Consider the following 15,922-nt stretch of genomic DNA (forward strand, 5'->3'; position numbering starts at 1 on the left):
AGACTCAGATTCACAAGGTTCAGATTATTAATGAGTTAATTACTTAAATTAACTACAAAATTCTGTAAATTAATTTAAATAAACAACTAAAATAACCTTGAAACTAGTAGAACAGTGGTGTAACCTGCATCTTTTTAACCTGTCTGCAGGTAGACACAGAAACACTGAAGTTTACAATCATAAATGAATGATAAATTAATATTTGCTTTGATTTAAATGAAAGTTTATTGAAAAAGTTCATTTTTTAGATCATTTTCAGGAAGTAAAAGCTTTAATTTCAGGGGCTCCATATTCATGGGTCCAAATATTAGTTTTTATTTCAAACATGTGCACCAGTAGAGCTTCATGCAGGAAAATAGTGGGGGAAAATATATATAATAAAAAATACATTAAAAATGTATAATCAAATAAATATTTAAACACAAATAATTGATAAAAAATAAAAGCAAAGAAAATCATTTATGTAGAATATGTAGAAGAGTGTGTAGTGGGAAGAACTCATAAACTTCCAGCCTTTGTCCTGATAATTAGAGATAATTCGAATTTGGTTCATACGTATTAAATAAATACAACAGTAAAAGTTGTGATTTTTATTGATGGATCGGAGTCAGAGTCCGACTGTAACAGCATCATGAAATCAGCACCGTCCCACTGTGAATGTTCCTGTAGATTTTTTGCGTATTTTCTATATTTGAGTGTTTATGTTCATTTATTTATTTTATTTTGGGTAAAATAATAAGAATCATTCATAAGGTTCGATATCTAGAACCAGTTCGTTGTTCATAAGGTTGAAACTGGTTAAACTCAGTAATAATTCATCACCAGCTACGACGTAAAAAACTTTCTAGAAATAAAGTTGAGGGTTAAAATTAGAAATGATGAGAATGTGTCACAGTTAAATCTGAATCACTGCTCAGACCTGATGATATTTAAATAAAATACTTAGTAAATATATGGATGAAACAGGAAGTATCGCACTAAATGAATCCCTGTTGTAATTATTTGGTTTATTTTTTGTTAAATTACTAAAATAAATGAACAATAAACTCGTTTTGAATATATTCGAAATAAATAAAGCACAAGTCATCACTTTTATCTTATTTTATATTTCTTATGCAACAAACACCAAGCGAATTTTTATTTCTACATTATTGTTGTTAGTCACTATTCAGTTTTATGCCGACATAGTTTCTGATGTTCTGTTTTATAACATGAATATGTAAAGTTATTTTAATATTATTATGAGTGTTTTTTTTTTGCCTCTCTGCACTGTTTCATTATATTTTGTCATATTTTAAGTGTATTCTTAGAAATTGTGCAAATAAAACAAACATACTTGCCAATAAAGTTTTTTCTGATTCTGATTTATTGTGTTTTCTTTTCCCTTTATGTCAAAAACGCTGATAATACGACTATAATTTATTACGATATCTAGACAATAATCAAAACTGAAGCCGAGGAAACAGAAAACACAACGTTTTTTTATTATGTGGATAATAATTTGTATCATTTGTAATTTTAAGATTTACAACGTGGCTGTTTACTAAGTTACTACTAAAATAAAATGAAGATAATTCACAATTTCTCTGTCAGAATTGTTCCTAGATTAATGTCAGTGTTGAGATTTATTTAACTTTAAACATGTAACTTTTAATTAAGGTTTAATCATTAATAATCTTCATTTCCATTAACATTAGAAACATAAAATCTATATTTCTATTATTCTGGACACGAGTCTTTGATTTGTTTTAGTTTAATAATGAATTTGTGGATAAATGTGAAATGTTCTAACAATAATAATAATAATAATAATAATATGTGGATTTGATTCTGTGGGTTGACACAGTTTTCATGTTGGGGGCTGGTGGTGTTTTAACATGAGGGGGAAGGAAGTTAAACGTTGAAGCGTTCAAACTGTGGGAACCTCCTGAAACCACAGACGCAGGTTTATTTATTTATTATGAACCAGAACATTTTCAGGTTCTGGACTCGGAACCTGCAGAACGTGCTCAGGGTTCTGCACCGAGGACACGTTCTCACGTTCTCCACTTTTATGAGATCAGAATGTTCATTATGAAGCCACATATATATAAATAAAACAAATATAATAAATAAGGAACTAACTAAGAACCCGTTCAGACCTCAAATTAACATCTGGTCTCTAGAGTCCACATGTGGACGTGGTCCGGACCCACGATGAGTCCTGGTCCCATCAAAGTCACCTACTCACCTTCCTTTCTTTAATATCCTACTCACCACATGGGGGCGCTGCTGCTTATTTACACACAAACTGAGCTCAGATCTTTTAATGAATTGACTCCGGTAGATGGAGCCAGGAAATGTTGACTGGATGTTAATTAGAGGCCGAACTAAACTAATAAAATATTGAGAGCAGCAACAACAGTGTTGAGTTTGTGTTTTTATCTTCACACTTTTTCAAACATGCAAAGAAACACACACTCACACACACATGCACAATAATAATAATAATAATATATTCTAACTGACCTATTTAACCAAACATATTCAAACAGTAAATGACGACGTGTCGAGCTTCAAAATATAAAATATGACAAAGCCGTTTGTATAAACTTTGCAAAGTCACAAAAACTTCACTGAGACATTAACAAAAATTAAAAAAATAATAATTTCCAGGTTTAGGATGTGAAATCCTAAACGATGCTCTTATGTATTTTATCTTTCTTTCTTTTATCATAAGCCTAAAAATGAAATAAATAAGAAAGGAACTCTTCCAGTTTAGCACTAAAGCGTCAGGACTAAACATTTATTCCAGCGTAGCCTTGGTCACATGACGTGTGATGAGTGAAGCTGGGAGATGATTGGTCCTCGGAGCCTGAGGCTGAATTTATCTTATTCACGTTACAGCGAGAAGCAAAAAGACGCGTTAGTATTTAGATTCATGGTTGAGTAAGCACAAACACCTCCTCCACCACCTCCACCTCCTCCACCACTTCCTCCTCCACCACGGTGAGGCCTCTGACCCCCGGCCCCCCCTCCACACCACACCACATTCCCTGGAGCCGGGGGGAGGCCTCTGTTACAGATACTGTCCCATGCTTCTCTGATGCCCACCTCCAAACTCGGGCCGGTCTCGGCCCAGGACGGGGCCTCGGGCCGGAGGTCCGTCCTGCTGGACCAGGCTCTCCCTGAGCTCCTGGACCTCCTGCGTCAGCCGCTCCACCAGAGGGAGGTCTGAGGGGTCGGCCATCTGCCTTTGGAGGTCCTGTAATCATCACACACACACAAACAGAAGACGTAGTTCGACTCAAGTTATTCTCAAAATTAAACTTTTCCTCCTCCACACTAGGGGGCGATATGTGTCTTTTCAGCGGGTTAATATGGCTCCTTTTCTTTCAACCTATTACATCATATAATAAAGAACTGGAGTCGTTCATGAATTAGATCAAACAACAACCAGCTTTTTAATGTGTGCGCTACTTCTGGTGCAGATAGATGGCGCTATCCCTCAAATGTTTCTTCTACTGGTTCTGTTTACCTTCTTCTTCTATGACCGGCTTTTTTGGATGTTTTAGTTCCACGCTACAGGAAGGAACGCTACCACAGATGCTTCATCCCAGCTGCGACTGGTCTTTGAGACCTGCTTTGTTCTTTTTCCACAATAATCTGCTACCTCACTGTCACATTTTAAAAATCTTTCTATTCCAATTTTTAGCCTTTTTTTATTCCCAGTCGACACTGAATCAATAGAATAATAGAACAGAATGAACGTGACATCACAGGAAGCTGAAGTCTCCGTGGTAACGTCCCTGCATCAGAAGAAAGAACTGGAATCCAGACACAGAAACCTGGTGCTGTGGTTCATTTAGTGTCAGCTAATATTAATTTATGCTGTACTGTCACTCAGGGGGCGTGGCCTCAGGAGGAAGTGACATCAGTGCACATCCTCTATTATAATGTCAGAGTGCTGTTACTTTTTTGTACATTTTTCAGATCTGATATTGTGTTTTTATAGTTTTTCGTGTATATTTTTATAAACTGTGAAAAGGAAATTTCTCATACGTGAGATAAATAAAGATGTGTTGTGTCTTATAAAGACTCAGATTAAGGTGATAATTAGTTTTTCTATGTAACCGTGACTGATCCGTCTCTGTCTCTGTCTCTCACTGACCCTGATGATCTCCTCCTTCACGTCCAGACTCCTGCTGAGGGAGTCCAGCCTTGCAGCCTGACTCCTGCTCAGCTCCTGGTTCTCCTTCTCCCTCCTCAGAGCGACACGGAGCTCCTCCTGCACCTCCCGGACCTCCGCCGCCACGTCTGGGCCCGAGGCGGCTCCGAAACCCGAGCTGAGCTGCCTCCGGAGCTCCTGGAGCCTGGACGTCTGCTCGGCCATGACCTCACCGAGCCGGCTGGCAGAGTCCTGGAGGGACGGAGACGTTTGGGTTTTTATTTTTTATTATTTTATCACGTTTAATACGTGTGTCACACACTCAGCTCCGCCTCTGCTCTACCTGGATGTACTGGTCCCTGGCACCGATGGTTCTGAGCAGATCCTGGACCTGGTCCTGGTGCTCCCGGGCCTGATGGGTGCGGTCCGCCAGCACTTCCTGGAAGAGGCGGTCCTTAAGCTGGAGGCGGAGCTTCAGCTCCTCCAGGACGTCGGCGGGAGCAGAGTGGACCTGAGCGAGCAGGGAGGAGCGGAGGTCCTGCAGCAGAGAGGACGTCTCAGTTATTTACGACGCATCATGAGACGGTTACAAATCGTTTTAGAAAATCGTTTTTCCATTCTTGAGTAGGAACCCGTCTTTGTAAACCCTCTACCTGAGCCTCCTGCGTGCGGGCCTGCAGCGCCCCCTGCAGCTGCTCGATGATGGCGTCCCTCTCCCTCAGGACGCGGCTCTGCGTGTCCTCTCCATCCTGCCGCTGGCGCTGGACGCTCCTCCAGGCGTCGCACACCTGCTGCAGCTCCAGACTCTTCCCTCGGACCAGCACCTCCAGACTCTGAAGCAAGAAGAAGAAGAGGTCAGAGCGGCCGTCACGGCGCAGACAGGAGGACAGCAGGAGGACAGCAGGAGGACAGCAGGAGGACAGCAGGAGGAGGACAGCAGGTGGCGCTCTGTCTCACAGCGATGGTCTCCTCGTTGTTGGCCAGGACGCAGCGCTGCCTCTCCAGGTCTCGCTCCTTCTCTCTGAGCAGCAGCTGCAGCCGTCGCTTCTCCTCGTCCTTCTCCTCGACGCAGCGGAACTTCTCATCGACCGCTCGCTGCACGAGAAATGAAGGAAGTGTCACATGCATCTAATCAGAATGTGCAGGTTACAACACAAGGAAAAAGTTTCTTCTTACGCCGAAATATTAGACCAGAGTTTTTCTATTGAAGAGTTCTGATCAGACTGTGATATTTTTCTGTTGGTTTGGGGCCAGAAAACAAATCTTTCAAGTTATGGGCAGCTGATGTTAAAAAAATTCGATGTGGAGCCATTTATTCATATTAGGGGGCGGAGCCAAACCCAAATACGGTACTGGGAAGTTTGTTTTTTTACAAATAATTATTTTGAACAAATAGATGCAAAATTATTTGTATTCAGGAACAAGACAAACATCCTATAAAAAGATACCTTTATTGCAGATACATCCATAATTATTATAATGGATAATTAAAGAATATTTATTTTAACACATGCATTTCCTGAATCCTATTTTGAATTTTATTTAAATACAAATACAAATGCTGGATGGTTTGTACACCCCTAATTCATACATATCACACTGAAGTGTATTTTAATTCAGTCAGTTATTTATGTGTCCATGTGTTTTTGTGGGTATTTCCTTTGCTTTGAATGTGCCGGGAATAAGACACATTAAGTTTAATGTTAATGTTCATTTAAATACATGCATCATTCACCTCCAGCGCTCGGTCTCTCTCCGTTATGCGCTGACGAAGCTTCTGAAGCAGAGAGTCTCTCGTCTCCTTCGGATCCTCCAGCAGCTCAGAGTAGTTCTGTGTGTGTGGACAGGAAGTCAAACTAGCAACATCAGCACCTAGTGGCAGTCAGAGGAACTGCAGCTTTGACGGTCTGCAGATATTTGTGGCTGTAGTTGGTGTGTCCCACCTCCACCAGCTGTTCTTTGGTCTGCAGGGACGTCTCCAGGGCTCGGATGGTCCTCTCTCTGTCCTCCTTCTCCTCCTGTCTCTCCTGCTCGGCCTGTCTCAGCCGCTCCTCTCTCTCCTGCAGAGCTGATCGAGACTTCTCCAGAGCGAGCTGCAGCTCCTGCAGGGACATCGCAGTCAGGAACAGGACACACGGGTCCAAACCAAATCACAGCTGCACCGACCTCCTCCTCCTCCTCCTCGTCCTTCTTTGTCTCACCTGGTTGTGTCTCTCTGTGTCCCCCCTGTGCTGCAGCGCCCCCTGCAGGTCTTTCTCCAGCCTCTCCAGGGCCCGGGTCATGTCCTGCTGAGTCCGGGCCGCCTGCCTCTGCGCCCGCTGGCCGGCCTGCAGCTCCAGCTGAGCCTGGAACAAGGAGGCCTGCAGAGCCAGGACCTCACCCTGACCTCGGACCGCCTCCGCCCCGGACACCTGGGGGGGGGAAGGGGACAGTTAGACGAGGGACGGAAGAGGGACTTTTTGTTTTTTGTGTTTTTGACGGTCGGTGCAGAGGACGAACCTGCAGCTGCTGCAGCTGGTTGCGGTTTGTGAGCTCTTTGAGAGAACGCAGCATCTTGTTCTGCTCCTCGATCACCTGGTAGAGCTCTGCAACCTGCACACACATGGACACGGGTCAGGTCTGAAACCTGAAAACCACCCTTCACTTCCTCTCACGTCCATCCCTCCATCCCTCCACCGCTCCTCTACCTCCACCTCCTTGGAGCTGACGGTGTCACTGATGTTCTGGATGTTTCTCTCCTGCTGCTGAGCCTCCTCTCTGGCCGACCGAAGCTCCAGCTCCATCTCCCCGAGACGTTCCTGCAGCTTCTGACGAAAGCAAGACAAGAAAACAGGTTTTAATTAAGTACCTGGAGGAGGAGGAGGAGGAGGAGGCGGGGGAGGAGGAGGCAGCGTGTCAGTACCTGGTTCCTGGTCTCACTCTCCCTGATCTTGGTCTGCAGAGACCGGACCTGGTCCTGGGCCTTCTCCAGCTCCCCGACACACTGACCTGCAGCGGTTTCGTACTGAGCGAGTCGACCCTGCTGCTCGTCAATCAGCCGCTGGAACAGATGGAGAAGAACCGGGTTCAGGTGTGAACGAAAGGACTTTTACCCTCTGCTGTTTCCTCTGCATGTTTTTCCCTGCGGCTGCTCTGAGGACGACTGAGTTAAAGTGGAAAATGATGACTTCCTCCCTTGTTGCCATGGCAGCGTGTTGTTGACTTCCTTGTTTTTTTCATTGACGTCATCCTGTTCTCGGAGAAATCATTAGCTCTGTGTGAAGCCTCTTATTTTACAGCTGTTTCTACGGCATCTGGGTCAAAATGTAGGAGGAAAAAAACAGCTGATACTTGGTTTAAATGAAGAGCAGCATGAAGCAGCTTTAAGTACTAAGTACTTCTACTAAGTAAAACAAGGGCCTAAAGAGTAATAAATACTGGTTTTACTTTTAGGTTATTTAAATATTTAAGTCACATCCTTTGAATCCTCCAGTCTTACCAGGGATTCTTCTTCATTCTATTTTAATGAAAGGAAATACCGTCATATACATTTCACATTTAAAACCTTTATTTATGTATTTTGTTATTTATTTTTTTTGTTGCCTTTCAACAATTCAAGTCATAGATTCAAGCGATCATTAAGTTACCTACAGTTTTAGAATAAAATTCCTGTTTTATCTGAGATTAAATTTAGGGAAAGATCCATTTAGGACTAGAGTGAAAAGAAATCCTGGTGGACGACTAAATGCTGGTTTTATGGCAAAGACCTGCAGCCAACTTAAAGGAAGCTGCTCTTTAAAGGCTTTAGGAGTCTAGAGTTACACAAATCAAGTTCACCCAATTTAGGCCTTTAAGTAGAAACGTCCCAGACTGTGGACGGTCTTTACTTTTAAACAGAGTGAGGACAGTAGCACCTAAAATGATATTAACCTCCTGAGACCCTCTGTCCTCATATGGGGACGTTAACAACTTATTCTCATTCATTTAAACTTTTATCCTCATAACTAGACACTAGTTGATGTAAAAACTTGATAAAGAGCGTTTCAGCGGATTCATTCTGCAGTCGATCACGTGACAAAGGGGCAAAAATGTGTCGAACCTCATCAAATTTAACAGTTGAAACCTGTTTATTCATCTGTATTAACTTTTCTAGTTTACACGACATGCAAACGTAACAAAATCTGTCAGTAGTAACGAGCTATAACTTCTCTACTGAGGACATTGGGAATTCATTATTAACCCAAATACCTTGGAGAAATTAAAAATGCATAGAAAGCAAAGCTCATGTCTCAGGAGGTTAATTTAGGGAAAGGTTTACGAAGGATGAGCTTTGAGGAAGAAAACCTGGATGTTGGTTTAAAGAGCTGAATCTTACTAACACGACGCTACACTTTTCTTTTCTGACCGATGGTCACGAGAGAAACCTCCCACCGGAGGCTGCTGCTGGTCGTCCTTGGAGACCAAAGACAGAACGAGAGAACTAAATGTTGTTAAATCTGTTTCATCCTGACGTTCTGCTGAATATTTTCTGGACCACGTTCACTCCGCTCCTTAGCCAAGAAAGGGAATAAGAGTTATGAAGCCTTCACGTGAGGCCGAAACCGCTGCGGCGCTTAGAGACCGTTCCCACGGCAACGGGAGCGTTGCTAGGATACGGGTGAAGAGGGGTATTTATGCTCCCCCGTGGAAGGTTAATCAAGGCAGCGAGCTTGTTGAGCTTGTTGAGCTTCGTCAGCGCCGAAGGAGACGAGCCGCAGAGATGTGACCTCGTTCCGGCTGCAGAGTCGTGATCGACTCAATTCAATAAAGGAAAAGGAAACATCTTTTATGTCACTGTACGACGAGTAACAGACTCATCACATCGGTGCAGAGACTGAGAAATGCAACGGCTGGGTTTTAAAAAATAATCTAATTTCCAATTAAATGAAAGAAGATCTGATATCGAGTCATAAAAGACATTTCCCGAGTCGTCTCATTGGAAAATCCTGCAAGATCAACAAGATCATTGAGCGTGTGAAACAGCTCCTTCACTTCTCTAACCTGGTGTAGACAGACTCAATTCTTACAAGAGTCTGCTAACGAGGGACGAGCCAGTGGAGGGGATCCACATCTAATTTCCACCACAGATTAGGAGAAATTAGTTTGGATCCCGTTAAACTGAACCAGCTGAGGTCAGAGGTCGTCCATGACGTCTGCTCTACCTGCTGAAAGCGAAACGGCCCACAGTGAACGTATTCGTCCTGCCACTGCTCCTCCATCTCCGCCAGCTCCGCCTCCAGGATCACCACCTCCGGGATGCTCTGGTGGGGGTAGAGCTCGCAGTCTGCTGCCCCTCCACAGGGCGACCTCAGCGGGACGGGCAGGTCTTTGACCAGAACCGGGAGCTTGCTGCCCCTTCGAGTCTTCACGGGCCGGTACTCCCAACCCCGCAGGAGGCTCAGCGTCACCTCCAGACCAGAGAGGGCGCTCTCGTTAGGAGCGTCCCTCATCACCGCAGCCTCTTCTTGCTCCGTGTTTTCCTTCTCTTTACTGTTTGCGGGAAGGCAGGCGTCGTGCACCGCGGCGCTGAGAGACTCCACAGACGACGTGGGGCTGGGACTCCTCTGGTCAAACGCCGTCTTATCGGCCTCCATCCCGGCTGAAGGAGACTCGATGGTTGTGGCCTCGGACGCCTCAGAGAGTTTGGGTGGGTCCTCGATGACCAGAGTGGCTGTGGAGTAGCGGGTGGATGGACCACAGGATGTGCTCCGACGCCCAATCCTCCTGGGCACCTTACACACCGCCTCATAGTCCGAGTCCGCCACCCGGAGCGCTGCACATCCCCTGCACCGCCTCGGCTTCTGGCCCGACAGGGAGTCTGCTGCTGTGCACTGGTGGTGGTGGTGGTGGTGGTGGTGGTGGTGGGAGGGCTGCTCCGAGGCCGGGTCGTCCTTATCGGCCCAGGACTCGTACACGGAGTAAGCCAGGTCGTCCTGGATCATGTCCGAGTACCTGACATCCTGCAGCAGAGACAGATCCACCACAGGAGAGTCCTCGGACGCGACGGCGGGGCCGGGCAGCGCCAGGCTGCAGTCCTCGGCGTTGTTCTTCCGGTACAGGCCCCCGATGCACTGCCTCAGACGCTCCTTCTCCAGCAGCAGCTTGTGGAGGCGCTCCAGGGACAGGGCCTCCACCCGGGCGATCACCGTGTCGAAGCGGTACATGCGGTCCAGCATGAAGGTGCACTTGGAGCAGGCGAACTCGCCGCGGCCGTCGCGGCTCAGCTCGCGGCCCAGAGCGTGGGACAGCAGCACCTGCAGGTTGAGCTTCGCCGCCGGGTGGAAGATCCACCGGCGCTGGTTCCCACACAGCTCGCGGGCGCAGATCCTACAGGCCTCCTTCATCTTCACCACGTCCAGCATCACGACGCGGCCGCAGATGATGTGGAGAAGGCGGCTTCTTGAGAACTGCTGGGTGGAGCTTTGTGCAAACTTCCCAAAGTTTTCTTCACCTTCTGCTAAATTTTCTGGTGCATTGGAGAAAAACGATGGGCTGAAGATCTTTTAATGCACGAAACAAATCGACCTAGAGGATCTTTCTTTGAGCAGAGACCAGGTTTTCTAGACGTCTGGGTCAAAGGCTCTGATTTAAAAAGTCTCAAATCAGCTTCACTTTAACTTTTACATTCAAGTATTTGTAAAATTGTGCGGAGAAACTGTGGAGAAACTGAGGCGCTTTTAAAAGCATGAAGCAGCCGCTCCAGGATCCTAAAGAAAGTCCTTTACAGCAGAGAAGGAGCAGGTTTCCTGAGTCTGTTGCGTTGCGGTCAGAGGAAATGAAAGTGAAGATGGAGACGATGAAGCTGCTGCAGCATCACGATGACACGACACGAGATTTCCCCACAGAGCGGATGTGGAGTGGATCCGTCCCGCCTGGCTCTCGGTTCCACTTCCTCTGGTTTGTGAAGAGCAGACGTGTCCTTTCACTCCCTCCTCTAAATCCTTTTCGTTTCTCCGCTGTTTTCTTTCCTTTTTTTCTTCAAACCGGTGACGTCTCTTCACATGACAGCATCTCTTGGCTGCAGCAAAACGACACGAACGCGGAAAAATGAGAGCGGAGTTTTTCCTCGTCGATGGTTCGGATGTTCGGGATTTTCACCGGCTCCGGTCCGCGGATCCGTCCGGCTCCTCGAGCACCGGCAGCGGCTTCCAGGGCGGAGGGAGGAGGGAGGATGGAGGGAGGATGGAGGGAGGATGGAGGGGAGGCTGACAGGCTTCCAGCCGCTTTCACACTTTCACAATGACACAACGATGACAGAAAACCAGGATCGTGTGTGAGCAGTGAGGAGGTCTCACTCCGCTCCAGGAAATAGTCCCGTCTGCAGAAGTCCACCGAACCCAAGGAAAAAACTAGACTTATTGCTATTCTTATTATTTATTGCTATTCTTATTACTGTATAGAATTTTTTATTTGAATTCTCAACAGCAGTGGCAATAAATATTATATTATTATAATTATTTTTAATTGTAAAGTTTTGTTTAGGACCTAAATATGTAGATTCAGTTTATGATCATGCATAAATTAAAGCATAAATAAAGTTCATATATTTATTTTTAAAATTATATTTTCTGTATTATATTTATTTATTTCTGAGGAAAAATACATTTTACTACCAAACGAATCGAATCGACTGACTGACCTGATATATTCTTGCCTCTGGTTATAATAACTTAATTTACTACATATGTCACGTGTCCTCACTAATTATTACTAATTATCTCGATATTTAATTGAAAACTATTTACAAAGATTAAAAAAATGGACGAAAATAATCACTGCTTCTGTTCTTTTTGTGTGTTTCTCTACTTCTCATTAAACTAGTTAGTAATGATTAGAAACGGAGGAGGAGAATATTCATTTTAAAACAGTGATGTTGTAGAATGTCTGTTTATCTTTTGTTCCGTCCCTGATATCTGTGTAGGAGTGGGACCTCTTGCTGCTGCCTGGACTGAACCATTTACAGGAAACAAGGGGGGGTGGGGGTGAGTCACTTCAATATCCTGACTGTCTCTATTTAAAGACAAGAAAAACAAACCTCACTGAACCTAAATTAATCGTTTCCGTTCAGAAAAGATCTGATTGAAATAAAAAAAAGAATAATAATAATGGAGTTTGTGTTGAAGTGTGTGATGACAACAGATCAAAGGAGCTTTGTGAGGAGCTCAGAGAAAGAGTTGTTGTTGCTCATCAGGCTGGAAAAGGTTCCACAACCATCTCTAAAGAGTCTGGAAGCCACAAATAATCCACAGAGAGTCAGACAGATTGAAGACGACTGTTCCCCTCCACAGGAGTGGTCCACCAACAAACATCACTCCATCATAGTGGGAGAGGAACCAGACGACAACTGACCCTCAACACATGCTGCAAACAGATGATGAGTTGTTCTAATGTGAAAATCAATAAAAAAGACGAGGAGATGAACCAACACTGCATTCCAGCATCAGAACCTCATCCCTCCACGACACATGGGGGTGCTAATGTCCTGGTTTGGGCCTGTTCTGCTGCATCTTAGGAATGAATTGTGAATTCTACCAACTGCTGCTGTTACTGACTGACTTCTGCACATTTACAGTCTTTAGTTAGTATTTACTTTAGAGTTAGGATCATGTCTGTCTTTATCTGTTGCGCCTGTTCATCATGGGACAGTTAAGAAACGCTTTGTTTTCATCGATTTCTACACGAGAAGCTGACTTAGCGCTGCCCATGAGCTGAATGTGAAGAGAAACGGGGTCATGCAGCATGAAGAACATCAGTGGTTCTCCAGAAGAACGGTATTAAGACCTGGATCGAGAGGCAACATGAAGCAAAGATGGAAAGAAAACAAGGTGAAACATTAAGCACACACCAAACAAACTTTCACTCAGTGTAGAGGGACGTAACACCGCCCCCTCAACACGGACATTTACAAATTTAATAAATCCAAGCGACCTATCAACAAACAAAAGACACGCCCACAACAATCACAGCGACACCACGTTAGCGCCTTCACCCAGCTACTAACACCAACATCACTGGACCAACTTCCCTAAAACACTAAAGGTCACAGTCACAGAACAAGAACAAGAACAAGCTCAGATCAAATATCTAGAAAGAAAAACCTACAAACTCCACCTCAGGCCACCACAACATTAGAGGTCGCTGCTCAAGATTAGACTGTTCCAGGATTTAGCTGCTTTGATTGATTAGACGTTTTATATACAGATGATATATACATATATATATATATATATATATATATACGTGACTCCAACATATTTTAGTAAAGGAATAAATTTTAAAAAAATAAACTTCACTCATTCAGTGACACAGGATCTGTCTCAAACATTAGACCTGTCAATCTAAGCTTCCTGTACACAGTAGGCCCCGCCCCCGTCACTGCTGAGCCAATCACAAGGCCAGGGTTACCGCACAAAAAATAATAACGAGGTGATGGTCACACCAACACCTGGAGGCACCAGACAAGATCTGAAACATGCAGTTTTACCATACGAGGCAACACCAGCTTTAATCTCACAGAAGAACCAGATGAATGTTTAGGAACAAATCAAAGTCCTGATCTTCATCCAGTAGAAACTAAACCACCAACAACTGAAGAAACGGGATCAAACGGGAAATTACCAGAAACATTTAGTTAGAAGTCACAGCTTCATATATTTCTATGCAACAAATACACAAGTAGTGTAATATTAATAATAAGTAGTGTCTTTGTATCTACTTTCAGTGAAAACCTCTGAGCGTCTCTGTGTGTGGTTGAACTGCTAAAAGCCGTCTGTGTGTTTTAGCTTCATTAAAGTCTCCACATTGTCAGTGTGGAATGAGTTCATGTGTTTCCCAGGGGCCTTTCACATGCATGTCACACATACCCAGAGAGAGGGGGAGGGGGGAGGACCGAGGGGGAGGACCAAGGGGAGGGGGGGGTCGCTCTCATTTCTCTGGAATTAGTGTCAACCAATGAGTCACATGACGCTTTAATCAAGCTCTTAAAAGTCTGACCTCACTTCTCGGACCTTTCCTCTCACCCACTCACAGATACATGAATTTCCATCCGTCTTTCACGATCACATCAGCTCAAGATGAGTTGTTGATTCAACTGCTCCCTCGTGCGATTTGGCCTCGGCTCCGTGTGCGTTTGTCACCCTGCAAAATGGCCCCCGGAGACACCGGCACCGCACACCCGATCGGCCGGAATGAGTCACGCAATCAAAAATCAATTAATCCTAATCAGAGACAAGTGCCAAACGCTGCCGACAGGCGACGCCCGCCGCAATCCATTAGTCTCAGAGTGGCAGAAATAGCAGGAGTGTGACGGCGCAGAGTGAACGCTGAGGTGTCTGCGGGGACGCTTCAACAACGGATTCACGCCACAGTTTAATCATCCTTCCCCGGGTCAGACTCTGCAATCAGAGCTGGCGTCAGGGAGGAAACCCGAGGCTAAATTAGACTCTGCTGCAGTGAGATGATTCTCTGAGGCTAAAACTGGAAAAAGCAACGGAAGCAGAGGGTACGTGAGGACAGCGACGGTCAAAGCCGACGGGTCGAATCACCGAGTGCATCCATGTGGCTGCAGCTGCAAAGAGTCTGAACCTCTGAGGCAACGGTGCATGTGATGGAAAAGAGAAATAGTGGAATAAAAGATTTAAAGTCTGTTTCAGGCTGGAAAATACACAAACACACAGTCTGAGCTTTTAGTTTGACCTCCCGTCCTCTAGGAGGCGCTACAGCTCCATCAAAACTGTCGAGTCCCTCAACAACCAATGAAACCACCTGAATATCTTTGAAATTCTTGTGTTTAATATTTACCACAGTCTCACTCTGACTATGAAATGGTTCCTATTTTATTCTTCTGTGACGAGAATTACAAAATTTCAATCAATAACGGATAAAAAAATTCTATTAATTACATTTTAAAATCCATTTTCATAAACTTGAAGCCGTAAAAATTATGAAAAAGATGCACTTAAGTTTGAAAATGTTAGAAAAGAAGAAAGGAAGCAGTTTGTTTTGCACCAACGTCCTCACTCTCCACATTTACTATCTCAGCAGTTATATTATATTATGTTCTAATTTTTTAGCATTTCATTAATTCGCTGCCCATAATGTACATACTGACTATCACAGTGCTGTTATATTCTAGTATATTTTGTACATTCTTTCAAACTTGACACTGTCTTTTATAGTTTTTGTGTATATTCTTCATTAATTCTATGTCTCATGTAAGAACATGAGGTGAGTTTTCATTGTTTTGCAGTGTTTAAAAAAAAAAGAGGAAATCAGCAGGAAAATAAGGAAAAATAAAAAGTAAGAAACACACAGTGACTTTAAATTTCAAAGTAAAACAAGTCTTTGTTAATGATCTGCTCCAATTTAAAATTAATAGAATGCATTTAAATGTAAAACTTTACCTGCAAAATAACTAAAGCTGTGAGGAAAAGATGCAGAAAGTGTCACTAATACTGTGCAGAGTGGATCAGGCGACACTAGGTGGCGCTGCAACGTTATCCCACAGATCAGTTTGGATCCAGTGAGTTTAAATTTACCAGATTAAACACGAGTGGATCATGATTCATCCCAGAAACAAAAAGGTTCTTGAAGACGTTTCCTCCAGGTTTCAGTTCTCAGACCTTCGCTGGTGGTGGGTTTAGGGAGGTTAATTAACATGTATGGGATGGATCTTATATACATTTTTATTCAAAATAAATGTTTTTTACGTTCCTTATGAGATTTATTATGGAAACAGTCACTTATTAATAAAAAATG

At 44.1% G+C, this 15,922-nt stretch overlaps 1 protein-coding gene across 7 annotated transcripts in view; it reads right to left on the bottom strand.

Annotated features, from left to right (window-relative positions):
* Positions 1–15,922, bottom strand: part of LOC125009153 (phosphodiesterase 4D interacting protein) — a 101,527-nt gene that overhangs the window by 27,405 nt on the left and 58,200 nt on the right. For 2 of the 7 annotated variants that reach the window (XM_047586851.1, XM_047586850.1), the window contains exons 1-12: positions 9,328–11,677; positions 7,050–7,187; positions 6,835–6,954; positions 6,647–6,739; positions 6,349–6,558; positions 6,091–6,249; positions 5,883–5,978; positions 5,105–5,242; positions 4,801–4,980; positions 4,491–4,685; positions 4,151–4,399; positions 3,094–3,244 (exon numbers count right to left, since the gene is read on the bottom strand). In XM_047586851.1, coding sequence (XP_047442807.1) covers positions 3,094–3,244; positions 4,151–4,399; positions 4,491–4,685; positions 4,801–4,980; positions 5,105–5,242; positions 5,883–5,978; positions 6,091–6,249; positions 6,349–6,558; positions 6,647–6,739; positions 6,835–6,954; positions 7,050–7,187; positions 9,328–10,527 — 2,929 coding nt within the window. In that variant the 5' untranslated portion in view covers positions 10,528–11,677. Of the gene's footprint in view, positions 1–3,093; positions 3,245–4,150; positions 4,400–4,490; positions 4,686–4,800; positions 4,981–5,104; positions 5,243–5,882; positions 5,979–6,090; positions 6,250–6,348; positions 6,559–6,646; positions 6,740–6,834; positions 6,955–7,049; positions 7,188–9,327; positions 11,682–15,922 lie in introns of those variants that run through there. The other 5 variants (XM_047586853.1, XM_047586852.1, XM_047586847.1 and 2 more) reach the window with 4 other exon arrangements.

This window comes from Mugil cephalus, chromosome 6 (assembly GCF_022458985.1).
Source record: "Mugil cephalus isolate CIBA_MC_2020 chromosome 6, CIBA_Mcephalus_1.1, whole genome shotgun sequence".
Classification (NCBI taxonomy): Eukaryota; Metazoa; Chordata; class Actinopteri; order Mugiliformes; family Mugilidae; genus Mugil; species Mugil cephalus.